The following is a 20,492-nucleotide window of genomic DNA, read 5'->3' on the forward strand; positions in this document are numbered from 1 at the left end:
ACTCACTTGGTAGCCCAGGCTGGCCTCGAACTCACAGAGATCCGCCTGGCTCTGCCTCCCGAGTGCTGGGATTAAAGGCGTGCGCCACCACCGCCCGGCCACAATTTCGTTTTTTTATAGTTTAATGTATTTTAATAGCAAACTTATAGGAACAGCACAGAAGACAGACAACACTGAAAACATGTACTTGCATGTAGGACAACTCAGAAAAGTATAGTGAATGGATGGAATCTACTGTATGATAAAAATGCTGCAAACCCCGTTTAGTTGCTGTCAATACGAAATTTACTTATTTTTAAAAAACCCAAATGCTGGCATTGTCCAGAAAATTTGAACAAGTTTATATATAATTGTTATAAAGTTGAACTGTTGAAATGTGTTCACTGAAACATTTTGCTTTCATCAATGCTTCACATCTTGCATTTATATTAAAAATTCACACACAAATGAAAATGGAAAAACTGCCAATACCTGATTTCTGTGCCCTATTTTTCCATTCGCAATCATATATTTAGGTACCTCTTGACCCCATGGAAAAAAATATCTCACATTCAGAACTACTGATAACAGGAAGAAGAGGAAAAAATTTTTTGAGAATGAAATGTTTCCCCTCATAGTGGACGCTTAAGCACATTCTCAGCGTGTGCGGCGTGCTAGCTGGATATCTTTTGGCATAATTGTTACACATTTGGCATGGATAGCACACAGGTTAGTATCTTCAAAAAGGCCATCCAGATAGGCCTCACTTGCCTCCTGCAAAGCACCAATAGCCGCACTCTGGAAGCGTAGATCTGTTTTGAAGTCCTGAGCAATTTCTCGCACCAGACGCTGGAAGGGGAGCTTGCAAATCAGAAGTTCAGTGGACTTCTGATAACGTCTGATTTCACCGAGTGCCACAGTACCAGGCCTGTAACGATGAGGTTTCTTCACCCCTCCAGTAGAGGGCGCACTCTTGTGAGCGGCTTTAGTAGCCAGTCGCTTCCTGGGTGCTTTACCACCGGTGGATTTGCGGGCAGTCTGCTTTGTACCAGCCATGGTATGGACACCTCCTTACTTACCCCCCTTCTCCTTCGGCTGGAGCTCTGCAAGCGAGAGGCAGCGCTGGCGTTAGGGAGCGGCGGCAGCGCGGCAACAGCTGCGAACACTGAACAGTTTCTAAAAATCGACACCATGACCAAGTCATTTTCATTCCACAGATGGAAATATGGTTCAGCATAAGCAAGCCAATAAATGTAATACAGCAAATATCAAGCTTAAAGTGGGGAAACCATGTGACTATCTAAATGGAAATAGAATATGCCCTTTAAAGTGATAGTCAATATCACTTCATAATAAAATTCCTTTGAGAAATTAGACCTAGAATAAATAGACCTCAACATGATTAAAGATATACAGGACAAATTTATAGCTGGTATAAAAATAGTGAGGAGAAATCTGAGGCATCTCCTAAAATCGGGAATAGGAATGACCGTTCTTTCAAATCTAGTGTTGGAATTCTTAGACAAAGGAGTAAGTTAAGAAACACTAGAAAAAGGATAAAATAGAAAGGTAGAAATCAGCTTAGCCCTTTTTGCTTATTATATACTTATATACTTTAAAAAGCCTAAATACTCATCACAAAACTATTTAACTTAATAAAGACTTTTTAATAATTTTCAGGATACAAATGCAACCTATAGTAATGATTAACTTTTCTTGTGAGGAAGATATGGCTTAGCAGTGAAGAGTGCTTGTTTTCATACAGAGGACCAGAGTTCTGTTCTATAGTTCACAATCACCAGTAATTACAGCTCCAGGATTTCCAAAACCCAATTCAGGCCTCTATAGACACATATGTATGAATACATTAACAGTTTAAATGAGTATATTTTCTAATAGAAATAATGAATACTTAGAAAGAAATTTAAAAAAAAACACTCACATTCACTTTGCCTCCTCCTAAATAACTACTAATAAACCTAATCAAGGGATTAGAAGACACAAACAATGAAATTTTAACAGCCCTAAAAAAAAAAATTAAAGAAGCAACCAGAGATGATAAGACAGTCCATGTTCAGGGATTGAAAGAATATTGTGAGACATTGGCCAGGGATGAAGGTAGGTTAACTGCAGATCTTCACGTCTTTCTCCTCTCCTCCAAATCCAATCCCCCGTCTCATCCCCAAGTATGCCTGCTGCAACTGCTTCTTTCTCTCTGCCCAAGTCCCCAGGAGACTAAGCAGATGGTGGTGCAACACCCCACTTTCTTCCCTCTTATGGATCCCCTTAGCCCTGCCTCCTAGCCCATTCCTGAGTGTAAGTTCCCAATACCTAGAAACACATTTTACCTCAAACTCCTGGTTGCCACAGCTATCAGGATTCCAGAAGAATTTTCAGTGAGACAACACATAGCCACCACACTCTCAGTAGAACCAGAGATGTCAACAGAAGCCAAGGAACAAAGCACCTACCCAACAAAGATCAGATACTAGAATTACAGTCTTCCAAACACACATGCCTAGACAACCAGTGTAAAAACACAGTCAATGATATCCAGGATAGCATGTGTCCACTAGATCCCAGCAACCTACCAGAGTAGGGCCTGAGAATTGCAATATAGCTGAAGTGCAAGATAAAAACCTTAAAATAGCTTTTTTAATATGATAGATTTCCTTAAAGAGGAAATGAATGAATTATTTAAAGAAATCTATGAAAACACAAGCAAACAGTGAAAGAAAACTAATAAAACAGTTTAAGACCTGAAGTGGAAAGAGAATCAATAAGGAAAACCCAAACTGAGGGAAATATGGAAGCGAAAAATTTAGGAACTCAAACAGGAAACTCAGAGACAAGTCTCACTAACAGAATGCAAGAGATGGAAGAGAAGATCCCAGGAATTAAAGATTGAATACATGATAGAAGAAAGAAAAGGTTAAATCTAAAAAAATACTAACACAAAACATTGAGAAAATGTGGTACCCTAAAAAAAAAAAAGAGTAAATCTAAGAGTAAAAGGAATAGACGAAAGAGAAGAAACTCAGGTCAAAGGCACAGAAAATATTTTCAACAAAATCTTTGAAGGAAATTTCCCTAACCTAAAGAAAGAGATGTAAGATCAAGATACAAGACACATACGGAACACCAAATAGACTGAAGCAGGACAGAAACTCCCCTCTACACAGAATAATCAAAATACTAAATGTACAGAACAAAAAGAAAAAAGATTACTAAAAGCTACAAGGGGGAAAAGACCAAGTTACATATAAAGACAGACTTATTAGAATATCTCCTGACTTGTCAATGAGACTCTAAAAGCCAAAGGGCCCAGGCAGATGTTCTACAAACTCTGAGACACCACAGATACCAACCCATATACACCCAGCAAAACTGAATCACAGTAGATGGAGAAATAAACCATTCCATGATAAAGCCCTGCAAAACCAGCTCTACAGAAGGCACCAGAAGGAAAACATTAAGCAAAGTGGTTACAATACCTAAGAAAGTACAAGAAATAAATAATCCCAGACCAATAAATCAAGAGGGGAAATACACACACACACACACACACACACACACACACACACACACACACACACACACACACATACACACACACATACACACACACACCACTACCACCACAGCAAAACAACAACAGTCACAATAGGAATCAACAAACACTGCTCAATGATAACGCTCAGCATCAGTAGTCTCAACTCTCCCAACAAAAAGACATAGAATAACAGAATAGATATAAGAACAGTATCCATGCTTCTGCTGTATCTAAGAAATACACTTTAATAGCACCTTGGGTTAAAATGATGGAAGAAGGATGTTAGAAGCAAATGGTCCTAAGAAACAAGCTGTGGTAGTCATTTTAATATATGACAAAATAGGCAACACCAAAACTAATCAGAAGTGATAGGGAAGGACACTATATAGTACTCATAAACAAAAATATCCAACAAGAAGACATTGCAATTCTTAACATCTATACATCAAACACAGGGTACACAAGTTCATGAAAAAATACTTCAACTTAATTTACATATTAATACTCACAAACTGAGAGTGGGAGACTTAAAGACCCTGCAAATGCCAATAAACTGGTCATCCAGATAAAAAAAATTGAACAGTAAAATGCTGGAAGTAACTGGTGTTATAAATCAAATGGACCTAACATATTTACACAGCATTTTATACAGACACAAAAGAATATATCTTCTTCTCAGAATCTCATGGAACTTTCTCTGAAATTAATGACATACTTGGACATAAAACAAGTCTCAAAAGATACAAAAAAATTGAAATAACACCCTGCATCCTTTGCGACCACCATGGATAGAAGCTGGATCTCAACAATGACAGAAACAACAGAAAGTTTACAAACTCATGGAAACTGAACAACTCACTACTGAGTGAAACAAAGGGTCAAGACAGAAATTAATAAAGAAATCAATGAAGGTATTTCTACATAATGAAGGTATTTCTAAAAGGCGAGCTCATCATACTAAGTGTCTACATAAAAAATTGGAGAGATCACAGCACAATTGAAAGTTAGAACAAAAAGAAGTGACCACACCTAAGAGGAGTAGACAGCAAGACATAATCAAACTGAGGACTGAAAACCAATAAAGTAGAAACAAAGAGAACAATACAAAGAATCAGTGAAACAGAGTTGGTTCTTTGAGAGAGTGAACAAGATAGACAAACCCTTATCCAAACTAGGTAAAAGACAGAGATCAAATATCCAAATTAACAAAATCAGAAACGAAAAAGGGAAGTAACAACAGAAACTGAGGAAATCCAAAGAATCATTAGGTCATACTTTAAAAAGCTACACTCCACAAAATTGGAAAATCTAAAAGAAATGAATAAGTTTATTGATACATACCACTTAACAAACTTTTAAAAAAGATTATGTAAGCAATTTAAACAGACTAATAACCCCTAGTGAAATAGAAGCAGTCAAAAAAAGTCTCTCTACCATGATCAAGAAGACTTCATTCCAGAAATGAGGGGAACAACACCTTTCACAATAGCATCAAATAATTTGAAATGTTTGGAGAGTTATCTTTAAACAAGCAAATGAAAGGCTTGCATAATAAAAAATTTAAGACACTGAAGATAAAAATTGAAGAAGATACCACATGGAAAGATCTTCTGTGATCGTGGATAGGTAGTATTAATATAGTAAAAATGGCCATCCTATCAAATACAGTATACAGATTCAATGCAATCTTCATCAAAATTCCACCACAATTCTTCACAGATCTTGAAAGGACAATTTTTAGCTTCATATGGAAACACACACACACACACACACACACACACACACACACGATAGCTAAAACAATCTTGAGTCACCATACCCAGCTTCAAATTGTACCACAGAGCTATAACAATAGAAACAATGTGGTACTGGCACAAAATCAGGTATGTTTATGAATGGAATCAAATCGAAGGTCCAGACATAAATCCACACACCTATGGTAACCTGTTTTTTTTTTTTTTTTATAAAAAAAACCATAGACACAGCCTGGGGTGGGGGGGGGGGGGAATAACGTCTTCAATAAATGGTGTTGGTAAAACTGGATGTCTGCATGTAGAAGAATCCAAATAGATCCACACTCATTACCCTGCACAAAACTCAACTCCAAATGTACCAAAGACCTCAACAGAAAGTCAGATACATTGAACCTGATAGAAGAGAAAGTGAATAGTGTTGAACTCCTTGACACAGAAAAAAGCATTTTGAACAGAACACCATTAGTGCTGATACTACAATCAATTAATAAATGATACCTCATGAAACTGAAAAGCTTCTACATGGTAAAGGGCACAATCATTTGGACAAAGTGGCAGTCTACACAATGAGAAAATACTTTTATCAACTTTAAATCTGATAGAGGGCTAAAATCCAATAAAGAACTCAGTAAACTTTATATCAAGAAAGCAAATAACCCAATTTAAAAATAGGGAACAGATTTAAACATGGAATTCTCAAGGGAGGAAACTCAAATGACTGAGAAACAGTCAAAGAATAGTTCAACATCCTTAGTCACCAAGGAAATGAAAACCAAAACTACATTGAGATTTCCTCTTACACCCTTCAGAATGGCTGACATCAATAAAAGCAAATGGCAGCTTGTGCTAGCAAGGATATGGAGGAAGAGGTGCTCACATACATTGCTGATGGGACTGCAAACTTGTACAGTCACTATGGAAATCAGTGTAACGGTTCCTCAGGAAGATGGGAACTGCTCTCTCTCAAGATCCAGCTATACCACTCTTGGGCGTGTACTCAAAGGATGCTTCCATCACATCACAGAGACTGTTGCTCAACCATGTTCTTTGCTGTTCTATTCATAATAGCCAAAAATTGTAAACAATCTAGATGTCTCTTGACAGAAGAATGGATAAAGAAAATGTGATTCATTTACACAGCAGAATATTACTCTGTGATTTTAAAAAATGAAATCATGAAATTCTCAGGGAAATGAGAGAACTAGAAAAAAAGTCATCCTTGGTGAGGTAACCCCTACCCAGAAAGACAAATACCGTTATGTATTCACTTATATGGTGATATTAGCTGTTCAGTCAATGATAACCAAGTTACAATCCATAGAGCTACAGAAATTAGGTATAGAGTAAGGGACTGGGGGAACAGATTGATATCCATAGGAAAGAGAAATTGTGGATAGATGAGAGGTGAGGGATAGAACAGGGATATTAAGTAGGGAAAGAAGGGAAGAGGGGAACAAGCAAAGGCATACTGGAGAGACAGCTAAAGCTAAAAGCCACTTGAGGAGTAATATGGAACCTGATGTACAAGAAGATTCATGAAATATATATGCACATATGATGACAATCTAAGTGAAATCACTAAATAGTGGGAGACAGAGATCCCAACTGGACATCTCGTGTCACCAAATGAAACTTCCAGTACCAGAAATGGGTTACATCTAATTGAGTTGTTGGCCAAAGAGGTTCCATGGTAACCCTTAAACAACCTAGGCTGTCTCCAAGACTCTAAGTTGCTCTCCACAAAATTACAGCAAGGACCCATTGCTGAAAACAATACCCACACAACTCATTGATTGTGGAGACGTCAAGCTGGCACCTACATAGAGCCTTCATTCATATGTGCTAACATCTTTAGCTTTGGAAGGTACTCAGCAGTAGTTTCAAGGAGAAACATGAACACCAACCTAGTCACAAACCATTTGATGTCCTTTGGTGTCCTGCCTGCAGATATGCTAGTGCAATGGTGGCACAAAATTTGTGGGAGTCACCAACCAATATGTGGACTTAAAGCCCACTCCAAGAGAAGGAACCTATACTTGACACTGTTTAGGTGACCAAGAATCTGAGACTAGATATTTCAGGGATGTAGGGTAAAACCAAATATTGCTGTTTTGAAAAAGATTAAAGTAGCAATAAATAATTTCTAATAACATTCTTCTATACTAATAGATCTGTGCCTTTCTCAAACATCATGAGATAGTCTTCCTCCTGTAACAGATGGCAAGTATGAAGACCCACAGCCAGACATTATGCAGAGAGTGAGAGACTTTGGAACACTCAGGACTAAAAGGGATGTCTCCATCAAATCATCCCTCAGGACTCAGGGAACCCCAAGAAGAGGAAATGGAATGAGTGTAAGAGCCAGTGGTGATATAGAACATCGAAGCCCTCTAAATCAACAGTCCTGATGTACATATGAAGTCACAGAGACTGAGGCAGCATGCACATGGCCTGCACAGATCTGCACCAGATGGGATCCTAGAGCTGAAAGAAGTGGACACATGACCCCATCCACAACCAAGAAACTATCTCCAGTTGATGACCACTTGCAAATAAAAATTTAGTTTTCCCCAAAGGAATCTCACTGGGGAAACAAACTACTCTTAAGGTTAGGCCCCATACCCAGCAGTGGGTGGCCAACAGAAGAAGAACTCAATGGGGTAATTGGAGGTTCCTCATCTCACAATGTTATGTCAGAGCCTTTTTAAATCTGTTTTATAATTTTGTTTATTGTTTTTATTTTTCTTCTCTATTTTCACTCTATATGTTCTCTGTGTATATATTATCGCTTCCAGTTTAGTGTTTTTATAGGATTCCCGAGTGTGCAGATGAGTTGATCTCTGTTCCTTATGCCTCCTCTTCAATTCTTTTCCTTCTGTTTGTTTTGTTCAATTCCAATGTGTTAGTTTTTGTTCTATCTTTTTAATTTTATTACTATCTCTTGTCTTCTAGTGAGAGACAGAAAAGGGGTAGATGTAGATGGGAAGGGAGTTCGGGAAGAACTAGGAGGAGTAAAGGGGGAGAAACCTAGGCAAAGATTTCAACAGACAGTTCTCCAAAGACCAGATGGCCAATAAATGTATGGAAAAAAAGATAGTTTATAGGGCCTTGTGAGAAGGATAATCTGCCAGGGTGGCCAAGAAAGAAACAATTGCATAAATGAGGGGAAAGTGTGATAGGAATCTACATGGCATAGGAAGGAATAGTTTCTTTCCTCTTTTATATTTTTCAGTTTGGGCAGTAGCAGAGACTGGCCTGAGAACATCCTCCATATAAAGCAAGTGCTATTCTCTGAGCTAAAGGTCCAGATTCCCAGTCTTGCTGGTGTGTTGTTGTGTGTATTTGTGTGTGCAATCAGATCAAATCACTAACACATTTGCTTCTTTGCTGGCTCCTTTTTAAATTGCAGGTTCTAGGCAGGCAGGGATTGTACCATGCTTCATTTACATTACTTCCCATATCGTTAGTCACATTTCACTGTCCAAAATATGTGTTAAACAAATGGTAAGTGATTAAATATGTTGTCCACTATGGTGGTCCTAGTCCAAGGCATGATGTATGTATCCTTACAACCCATTAGATGCATTTCTTTGTACCTTTATTTGTTTTCTCTGTCTAATTGTGAAGCTCCACATCTCTGCATTCTGAAGAGCTGGCCTGATAATGGTGTATAATCAGTCCAGAATGCATTGCCTTTCATTGTTGTAAGCTAGGCATGACGTAAAACAAATGGCAAACATTAAAATGAGCAGGGAGAGGAGAATCAAGGGATGAGGGAGGGAGGCTCAGTATGGGACATGTGACTATGTAAAGATTGCTTTGCACCCAGAACTCCATTTTCCTTGGCTGATAAAATGAGATTGTTTTGATGTATCTTGTATCAGTTACCTTTCATGTTCTGTGACAAAATATCTGACAGATGCAATTTAAGATAGGAGGGATTTGTCTGCTCTCATAGCTTAACATCCCAGTCCATGACAGTGGGGAAAGCATGGGGACAGGAGGTTGATACACCTGGTCACACTGTACCCATACACAATCAGAAAAAAAAAAAGAGTGATGAATGCTGGTTGTCAGCTGGGTGTCTCCTTCGCATGCAGTCTGCTTTCTCAGTGTAGAGAGTGGTGCCACCCACATTTAGGCTGAGTCTTCCTAGCTCCAGTCTTCCTAGATCAGTCCTCAAAGACATGATCAGGAGTTTGTTTCCTGGATGGTTGTAAGTCTCATCGAAATGTCAAATGAGATCATCTATCACAAGGCTCTTAACTTTAAGATCCTATGATTTAAAAAGCTATACCTTTACTTTTTTTAATCTTCTAAGTTTCAGGTAAGGAGTAAGAGCCCCCAAAGAAAACTTCATTTATCAGAAATGAAAGGCATCATACAATCAGTACACAAATGTCAAAAGAGACAAAACAGGTTTCCATGAAAAACCTCCTCCCTTGCCACTGCTTAATGAAGACACTGAGTATTGGAGTGCCACAGGCAACGATTACAGGTTATTAGCTTCCTTCCAGTTAAGAGGACACATTCTAATTTGCATTTCTGAATATGCATGAGCAGCTTTCAGCTGAAGAAAAATTTTGCCAGTTGTGACAAGGCCTTCACCAAAACTGTGACATGAGTGTTAGTGATGAGGATGTGGAGCTTCCTCCTCAGCAGGAAGGCTGGGGGCGAACATCTCACTTTCTAGTAAGACCTAAAACAAAATCAGTTTCTACTGGCTTCCCTTGGCACTGGAGCTCAGAGTGGCATGGCTAACACATTCTGCTTTATAGAAAAGTGGGAAGAATGCTGAAATGAAGGCTGGAGGACTGAAGAACAAATATACTAGTGGTTATCTGTTTTGAGAAACAAACCACTGAACTTTTTCAATTGAAACGTTACAAAACTGAGCTGGTACATACATATATGGGGTACCATGCACTGTTTCAATGCATGCCTATACTGTACAATGTTCAAATCAGGAAGAACACATGCCCCTCTTCAAACATTTATCAGTTATTGCAGTAAAAATATTCAAAATTATCTTTCCTAGTATTCTATTCTTAATACTATTTTAAATTAAAACAATTACATCCTTCCACTTTTCCTTCCTCCAACCCCTCCCTCTCTTACTTCCTCTTAAATTTATAGCCTCTTTTTCTTTATTATTGATATATGTGTGTGTGTGTAGATTGATAGATAGATAGATAGATAGAGGATAGAGAGATGATAGATGATAGATAGATAGATAGATAGATAGATAGATAGATAGATAGATAAATAGATAGATAGATATGCAACCTGTTGCGTCCATTTAATAATGCTTTTATGTACATGATTTCAGGGCTGACCATTTTGTATTATATAGTCGTTATGAGTTTACCCTTAATGAAGACTATTTCTCCATTTGTCAACAATTATTCATTTCCTGATATTTTTTATCTACATTAGATTTCCGACATTAATATATCTGTTAAGATTACCATTGTTCATGTCTGGTATAGGTAACCACATTGTTCTGGTATCATGGCTGCAGTTTCCCTAACATTTCTTTGGGTTTTCTGATATGCATTATATATATATATATATATATATATATATATATATATATATATATATATTATTATCTGTAATCACCTACTGTACAATAGCACATCAGAATAGTCCTGTATATCTGTAATTTCATCGGTCTTTCTCCATCTCTCCTTTCCACTACTCCCTCAAGCCTCTGGCAATGACTTTTGATCTAAACTTTTATGAATCCAACTTTTATCTTAAATTTCACATGTGGGTAAGACCATATGGAAGCTCTAACTTAATGTTCTGGAAAAACTCTGCTTCCCATAATAGCTACAGTGATTCACTTTGTCAGAATTCTCTTTTTTATACATTATCACCAGCACTTACTACTATGTATCTTTTTGTAACAACTGGAGTGAAGTAGTATCTCATATTTCTCCATAATTAGTATGTTCCCTGATAACTAGTGATGTTGGAAATTTTTTCATATATGAATGATCAAAATGTTCAATTTTCCACCATTTGAATCTTTTTCATGAAAAATGTTTGTTGAAATCTACTGTGAGATTTGAAAAATTGTAGACAGGAATTCCTGGAAGTTCATAGGCCTAACCTACCATGCACAGTGGTAAACAACAAAGCCATCATGGCTCAAATAAGTGAGTACCAACACCTAAGGTTATCTTCAAACCTCCACATACATGCACTCTGTGACATGACACACGCACAATTGAAAAATTGGACTCCACAGAACATTTTGAACCTTAATGTGTAAATAACACAAGTAATGTGTGACTATAAAATACAGATGTTGACATAAACTTTTTGTTTAACTGAAAAAGCCTGAAACATCAAAATCGTTGATGTTCCATGTCATTGTTATTTTTGATCTCCGGAGTAGACTGGGGTAAAAACAATATTATGAACTAGGCAATTAGGCAGTCATTCAAAAACTTAGTTAAGCTGATATGGAAAATTCAACATGGTCCACAAGAGACACATATTCCCAAGAAAGAGGCAGCATGTCCCCACTTTGCAAATGACAGCGTTGCTACAAAGCTGGTATACCATGTGTTCCATTAGAATCTTGAAATAGTGAAAACTCCCAGAACCACCCTAGGCCATATGAGGCTTACAATGATTCACTCAGAGAAATAAAGGAAGGGAGCAGGATTTAGTGCCAGTGTGGGACCAGACATGCATTTCTGCAGAAGCACTAATTTTTTTACTCCTTCTCCCACACCCAAGACAACAAGAGTGGTGAAATAAGATACCTGGAGACAATGTCTATATTGCATCAGTATACAAGTCTTGGTTTAAAAACATCTGATTAACTGACAGACAGTAACCTTGAATAATTCCACAGATAGGACTTCCTGGTCATCATATAAATATGCCTCATTATCAGAGGCATTGGGCTCAGGGAAGCTTCAAGCCAAGGAATGCCAACCAGGTATGCTCCATTCTCTTGGTTCAGTTATGATTTACCATAGATGGAGTGCTTTTAAAATGATAAATATTAGTTAATAACATAGGTGACATCATAATCTTACTGATTCCTAGGGTCACTCAACAAGATGAGTCACTATCGGTCAAATGTTCATGCCGTAGAGAAAGACTTCATAACCCTTAGCACCAGGAACTTAAAGTGCGTAACTAACTGCTCTTCTCAAGTTCATATTACTTCTTATTATTTCTTCCTGGGTGACTGCCAAGGCTTATCATATGTCTTACATGATAATGTGTATATACCTATTTTTCAAACTGGAAGGAAAATAATAAAACAAAATCCAACCTGGATGTGGTAACACACACATGCAATCCCAGCACATGGGACACTGAGGAAGGAGGTCACCACGAGTTTGAAAGTGGCCTGGGCTATACAATGAGTTCTAGGCTACATTATCTATGTGACAGACTCTATCTAAAAGTAAACACAAATCCAATTATTTTATTTCTTCGTTCTAAAAGCTTAGAAGTAGTTGGACCTCCCATATACAAGAAGCAGAGTGGTAAAATTTAAAAGCCAAGTCTTCCATAAAAATGCAATAACAACACTGATAAAAAGGATGGGCAAAACTAACTTTTGCACAGCCCTTGGAACTAACCAAAGCCTCACATTGATCTGAAGAAAAACTTCTGGATCTGAACAGAATAGGGGACTGGATTTAACTTATCCAGTCTCTATTGCTCTTCCCAATACCACGCTAGCCTTGAAAAATTGAATGGATTTACAGTTCTGAGATTTGTTAACATCAGCAGTGTTAGTCACTGAGGGAGATAAAGTTAGAAAAGGTTCTTCATTTTGACCTTACCATCCCATGTCCTGTGTACATATACCACTTGAGATTTCTTCAACATTTCTATTTCCTCTCTAGCTTTTATATATAGTGCTTCTGCCTGGGATTTCCCCAAAAGACATTCTTCAAGTCTCAGTTCAGATGTCAAGAGTTAAAATAAGCATCTTCTGGATCTTCTAGCAGTTTCTGAAACACAAAAATACATTCGATAGCACAGTCCCACAACCCTACCTTTTTACCCCTGCTATAGATCTGACTTGTGGTTAGACAACCATCGATAAACCCTGAGTCATGGAACAACAAACCGGTGTTCTAACAGCATCTGGTAACCCAGGAGCTTGCATGCATCTAACACAGATACTGTTTACTACAAGAGTGTTTGCTAGACACAGGAGTAACAGTCTTCCTTGTGCATACTTTAATCTGCACAACCTACCTTGGTAAATTTAAGTAGAATAAGTGACTTCTAAGACAGGAATTTATTTTCCTACAGTCCTAAAGTTGGGAAGTCTCAGATTCGTATGCCAGCTTCTCCAGGTTCTGATGGAAACTTTTCACAGCTGGTAGACAGCAGCTTTCTTGCTATATTGTTACCTGAGCTTTCCTGAGTGCCTGCAGGTGGAGACCATCAGAAAGTGGAGAGAGCCGGGCGGTGGTGGCGCACGCCTTTAATCCCAGCACTCGGGAGGCAGAGCCAGGCGGATCTCTGTGAGTTCGAGGCCAGCCTGGACTACCAAGTGAGTTCCAGGAAAGGCGCAAAGCTACACAGAGAAACCCTGTCTCGAAAAACCAAAAAAAAAAAAAAAAAAAAAAAAAAAAAAAAAAAAAAAAGAAAGTGGAGAGAGACAGAAACAGAAAGCAGTGTCTACTTGTTATAAGGACACCAGTTCTGTAAGATTAGGACCCAACCCTTATGACCTCGTTTAACCTTAATTATCTACAAATGACTAAATTATCTCCTAAAACCTAATTATCCCTAAATCCAAGGTAAATCACACTGGGGATTCAGGCTTCAATATAGACACTTTGTGGGAATGTAATGCTCATCACAATAATCTACAGCAGTGTATCCTGCTGTAACCAGGTATAACAGTAATAAATAGAATGTAATATCCTTATTAAGTCTGATCCCAATCACTTTTATGCTGCCACAGTTTGGAGATTGTGTCTTGACCTTGCTCTCTGAGCTGAATTCCCATGGTCAGTAAAATATACCAATTTCTCATCAGGTAATCCAAAAATCAGCTTCCATTTCACAAATCTCCTCATTTTGCATAAGGAGCCTCTTGTCCCAACCTGACATGAGTAGAAATAGAAATGTACCAATTAAATGATTGTTCTGTGTATCAAAATCCTCATTGGAATATGTTGGGCAGGAAGCAATTTTCTCCTCACTTATTTTCATGAATATACATGACTGAAATGTTGAAATCAAACACACATTAGTTGGAGTCTGTACCCAACATGCAAGTATATCTAATTTATCCTTTTTTTCTTTGTAGCCTGGGGTTAAAAAAAAAAACGTGAATGGAGAAAGATGGCAAAATCACCAAATATTTATAAACTACTTAGCAGTTTAGAAAGAACATGCATGCACTGGTGGGGGAGTTATGTTAACTATCAGGGTTTCACAGATAGGACTCTGAAATACTAATTTCTCCCAAGATAATTCAACTGTTACATTACCTGTAGATTTAAATAATCCCCTCCATTAATTTTGGAATCTGAGCTTCTCTCCTATCCTTAGATGCCTCTGAAAATCCAAAGCTTAATTTTTATTTTGCGATGTATTTCATATATAAATTTGACACATATTAAATTAGTGCATCTGCTCACAACAATCTTGTAAGCTGGAGGTAAAAAAAATTGAGGATGAGGATTTGGGGTGATTAACTCACAGAAGGCCTGGGGTGATAGAGCTTAATTGTAAGCATCAGCAATCTGTCAGCACAGGATTCACAGAGCCCTGGGCTCCATGGATTCTGCTTTCCTGATGATTGGCAGGTTTTCAGGTTTTACCTGGCCTTCTTGTCTTATGTCATTTTCTCTCTTCATTTTCAGCTGGGAGAGTGAACCCCACCCCTGACCTTGCCTGGTATCCACTCCTCATCTTGTCTATTTTCTCATTGCTCTGACACAGGAAGAACTTAAGGAAGAAGGGATTTATTTTGCTTCACAGTTCAAGGGTACAGTCCATCTTGGCAGGAAAATCATGGTATAGAAACTAGATGTGGCTGCCCTTATTTCATCCACAGTCAGGAAGCAAAGAAAAATGAATGTAAGCTCTCTACTAGTGTTCTCCTTTTTATTCAGTCCAGGATCCCATTCCATTGAAAGTTGCTACCATATTCACTGTGGGTGTACCCTTCTCAGTTGAGCCTCATGGAAATTCCCTCTCAGGCATCTTGAAGACGTGGCTCCTATCTGATTGCAAATCCAGTAAAGTTGATCATGAAAATCAGCCACCACACTTGAGCAACTTAAGCCCAATCATCAGGCCACTTAGGATCCTCATCCTGGGCTTCTTTTTATATCCAATCATGATCTGAAAATATCTAGCCATAAATGATACCATATTAAATACAAACTACATTTATATTAAAAATTCTGGTGTCAAAAAGACAAACATGCTATGTACTCACTTTTAAGTGGATATTAGCTATAAAGTAGAGGATCACCATGCTACAACCCACAGACACAGAGAGGCTAGGATGCACTAGGGTAAGGGCGGTACAGAGATTGTGGAAGTGGACAACCAGTGACTGTTCCAGCCTCAGACCTATGCCATGAGAGTGAACCCTACCCCTGACCCTGCCTGGAGCACCAGGACCCAGAGGTTGCATGGCCCAGAGACCTAGGATAGAACCAAACACAGTTAGAGAAAAAAAAAAGTCAATGTAATGATGTCTAACAATATTTTGTTATACTTATAGATTGGTGCCTAGCCCGATTGTCATCAGAGAGGCTTCATCCAGCATCTGATGGAAACAGATGCAGAGCCCACAGCCAAACACTAGGCTGAGCTTGGGTAATCCTGATGAAGAGAGAGAGGGAGGATTGTAGGAGCCAGGGAGGTCAAGGACATCACAAGGAGCATGCATGGGACTGACCTAGGCCCTCTGCATGTATATGTCAGTTGTATGGCTTGGTCTTTTTGTGGGACTCCTAACTGTGGGAACAGGGGCTGTCTTAGAATTTTGGCTGGCTTTTGGGACCCTATTCCTTATATTGGGTTGCCTTGCCCAGCCATAATACAAGGGGAGGTGGTTAGTCTTACTGAAATTTGATATGCCAGGTTTTATTGATATCCATGGTGGGGAGGGGGTTGCCCTTTTCTAAATAGAAAAAGAGAAGGTGAGGATTTAAACTGGCAGAGGGCAGATGGGTAGAGAGAGAATGGGAGGAAAGGATGGAGGGGAAACTGTGGTTGGGATATAAAATAAATAAATAAGATTTAAAAATTAACAAATTAAAAAAAAAGCCTCTGGTGTCAGTAGGAGGTTAAAAGTTAGGTCAAAACCTGGGGGGCGGATTTATACTTAGAATATGTAAAGAATCCCTACAAATCAATAATTAAAAAATACTTTTCTAAAAGCAGTTTAAACATTGATAGGAACTTCAAAAAACATGTTTCAGTGATTGCCAAACCTGAAACTGTGTTTAAGTTCATTTGAACCAGGAAAAGAAAGTTAAGATATCATTCAGACCTAGTCTTAGAGTCAATCCACTAAGGTAACACTTCTGACAACAGCGTACTGTAGACAGCGGAGCACTGGAACCTCCCTGGTCTTCTCTTGGGAGTACACGGTCAGAAGCATCTGTGATAGTTGAACAACATGACTCCCAGAGTGCATAGATGTCACTTCTAGACATATAACCAGAGGAAATATTTATGCAAAGATTTAATATTATTCCTCCAAATATCTTTTAGTTGGATCTTCATTTTTCCCCAGCAGAAAATGAAGACTGAGTATTAGCAGCAGGAATTTGGTTTTACTTTACCCTCAGATTTGTCCTTAAACACTAAAAATGCCATAATATATTTATTTAAAAAAATTAATCATTTTACATACCAACCACAGATCCTCCTCTCATCCCTCCTCTGCCTCCCTCCCTGCCTTTCCCCCCTAACCCCTCTCCTGTCCCCTCCTCTAAGAGCATAAGTACTCTCATGGGGCAACAGCAAAACCTGTACATTCAGTTGAGGCAGGACCAAGTCCCTCCCCCCTGCATCAAGGGTGAGCAAGGTGTCCTACCAGAGGTAATGGGATCCAGAAAGCTAGCTAATGCACCAGGGGTAGATCCTGATCACACTGCCAAGGGCACTTCAAACAGACCCAGCTACACAACTGTCTCTCATATGCAGAGGGTCTAGTCTCGTCCCATGAATGTTCCACAGCTGTCAATCTATAGTTTGTGAGTTCCTATGGGCTTGGTTCAGTTGTCCCTGTAGATTTGCCCATTATGATCTTGAACCACCTTGCTCATATAATCCCTCTTCCCCTTCTTCAACTGGACTCCAGGAGCCTAGCCTGGTGCTTGGTTGTGGATCTCTGCATCTGCTTTTATCACTTACTGGAAGAAGGCTCTATAATGACAGTTAGGTTATTTACCAATCTGATTATCAGGGTAGGTCAGTTCAAACACCCTCACCACTATAGCTGGTAGTCTAATCTGGGGTCATCCTTGTGGGTTCCTAGGAATTTCCCTAGCACCAGGTTTCTCCGTTACCCCATAATGTCTCCCTCTATTAAGATATCTCCTTCATTGCTCTCCCACCCCAACATTCCCCAGCTCAACTATCCCATTCTCTCATGTTCTAATCCCCCATCCCTTTCCCTCTATTGCCCCACCTCATCCCCAGTTTACTCATGGAGATCTCCTCTGTTTCCCCATCCCAATGTGATCCTTGTGTCCCTCTTAGAGTCCTCCTTCTTTCCTAGCTTCTCTGGAGCTGTGGGTTATGGTCTGATTATCCTTTGCTTTACATCTAGCATCCACTTATGAGTGAGTACATACCATGTTTGTCATTCTGAGTCTGGCTTACCTCACTCAGGATGATATTTTCTAGTTCCATCCATTTGCCTGCAAATTTCATGATGTCATTGTTTTTTACAGCTGAGTAATACTCTATTGTGTATATGTACCACATTTTCTTTATCCTTTCTTTGGGTGAGGGGCATCTAGGTTGTTTCCAGTTTCTGGCTATTACAAATAATGCTGCTATGAACATAATTGAGCAAGTGTCCTTGTGGTATGATTGAGCATTTCTGAGGTATATGACCAAGAGTGGTGTCCTTGGGTCTTGAGGTAGATTGATTTCCAATTTTCTGAGAAGTCACCATACTGATTTCCAAAGTGATTGTACAAGTTTGGACTCCACCAACAGTGGAGGAGTGTTCCCCTTGCTCCACATCCTCTCTAACTTAAGCTGTTATCAGTGTTTTTTATCTTTTTTTCTTACTTAGTTTTTATTCATAATCATAAACTTAACACTGCAATCCAGCTAGATTTGGGAGGGGAATGAGGAGAATATGGAACCCAGAGAACTTCAGTGAGAGTGGAGATTACAAGGTTCTATGAGCAGATGGGGTGGGGGTGCTCTCCTGTGCTACAGAAGGAATGGTCTGGTGGGTAGGAAGCCCGCAAGTTGAAAGAATTAGAGTTGTCTGCAGTCAGAAATGGTGATCTTCTTGCTGGTCTTACCATTCCTGGACCCAAAACGCTCCATGGCTTCCACAATGTCCATGCCTTCTTTCACCTTCCTGAAGACCACATGTTTGCCATCCAGCCACTCAGTGTTGGCGGTGCAGATGAAAAGCTGGAAACCATTTGTGTTTGGTCCAGCATTTGCCATGGACAAGATGCCAGGACCTGTATGCTTCAGGACGAAGTTCTCATCCTCAAATTTCTCTCCGTAGATGGATCTGCCGTCAGTGCCATTATGGCATGTGAAGTCACCATCACCCTGGCACATGAATCCTGGAATAATCCTGTGAAAGAAGGAACCCTTATATCCAAATCCTTTCTCTCCAGTGCTCAGGGCGTGGAAGTTTTCTGCTGTCTTTGGAACTTTGTCTGCAAATAACTCGAAGGAGATGCGGCCCAAGGGCTCACCATTGGCCTTGATGTCAAAGAACACGGTGGGGTTGACCATGGCTGCAGCAAGCGGAGACAGGGGACAGAGGCGTCTGTAAAGCAGGGCAGTGTTTTTGATCTTAACCATTCTGACAGGTGTAAGATGGTATCTCAGAGTCATTTTGATTTGCATTTCCCTAATGACTAAGGATGTTGAGCAATTCTTTAAATGTCTTTCAACCATTTGAGCTTCTTTGGTTGAGAATTCTGTTTAGATCTGTAGCACAATTTTTAATTGGACTGTAAGGTATTTTGATGTCTAGTTTCTTGAGTTCTTCATATATTCTGGAGATCAGCCCTCTGTCAGATATGGGACTGATGAAGATCTTTTCCCATTCTGTAGGCTCTCATTTTGTTTTATTTGATGTGTCTTTTGCCTTACAGAAGCCTCTCAGTTTCAGGAGGTCCCATTTATTAACTGTTGCTCTCAGTGTCTGTGCTACTGATGTTATATTTAGGAAGTGGTCTCCTGTTTCAATGCATTCTAGGCTCCTTCCTACTTTCTCTTCTATCAGGTTTAGTGTAGCTGGATTTATGTTGAGGTCTTTGATCCACTTGGATTTGAGTTTTGTGCATGGCGATAGATATGGAACTAATTGCAATTTTCTAAATGTTGACATCCAGTTATGCCAGCATCATTTGTTGAAGATATTTTCTTTTGTCCATTGTACAGTTTTGGCTGCTTTGTCAAAAATTGGATGTTTGTCGGGCGGTGGTGGCACACGCCTTTAATCCCAGCACTCGGGAGGCAGAGCCAGGTGGATCTCTGTGAGTTCGAGGCCAGCCTGGGCTACCAAGTGAGTTCCAGGAAAAGGCGCAAAGCTACACAGAGAAACCCTGTCTCGAAAAACCAAAAAAAAAAAAAAAAAAAAAAAATTGGATGTTCATAGTTGTATGGATTTATGTCAGAATCTTCAATTTGATTCCATTGGTCCACATGTCAGTTTTTATGCTAATATCAAGCTGTTTTTATTAATACAGCTTTATAGTAGATCTTGAGGTCAGAGAGGGTGATGCCTCCAGAAGTTGCTTTATTGTAAGGGATTGTTTTAGCTCTCCTAGATTTTTTATTTTTCCATATGAAGTTGAGTATTGGTCTTTTGAGGTCTCTGAAGAATTGTGTTGGGATTTTGATGGGGATTGCATTGGATCTGTAGATTGCTTTGCTAAGATTGTCATTTTTATTATTTTGGATCTACCTATTCATGATCATGGGAGATCTTTCCATTTTTTTGATATCTTTTTCAATTTCTTTCTTCAAGG

The 20,492-nt window shown here is 39.0% G+C and overlaps 2 protein-coding genes across 2 annotated transcripts; both read right to left on the reverse strand.

The window, feature by feature from the left end:
- Positions 1-636: 636 nt before the first annotated feature.
- Positions 637-1,114, reverse strand: LOC128117221 (histone H3.3A-like). Its single transcript, XM_052749210.1, has one exon. It carries the CDS (start codon positions 1,033-1,035, stop codon positions 637-639), a length of 399 nt encoding a protein of 132 aa, XP_052605170.1. The 5' UTR covers positions 1,036-1,114.
- Positions 1,115-18,750: 17,636 nt separating this feature from the next.
- LOC128116238 (peptidyl-prolyl cis-trans isomerase A-like) lies at positions 18,751-19,260 on the reverse strand. The gene has a single exon (XM_052747416.1). It carries the CDS (start codon positions 19,246-19,248, stop codon positions 18,751-18,753), a length of 498 nt encoding a protein of 165 aa, XP_052603376.1. The 5' UTR covers positions 19,249-19,260.
- Between the last annotated feature and the right edge of the window lie 1,232 nt (positions 19,261-20,492).

Source organism: Peromyscus californicus, unplaced genomic scaffold (genome assembly GCF_007827085.1).
Source record: "Peromyscus californicus insignis strain IS unplaced genomic scaffold, ASM782708v3 Scaffold_20__1_contigs__length_68692818, whole genome shotgun sequence".
In the NCBI taxonomy this organism is placed as follows: domain Eukaryota; kingdom Metazoa; phylum Chordata; class Mammalia; order Rodentia; family Cricetidae; genus Peromyscus; species Peromyscus californicus.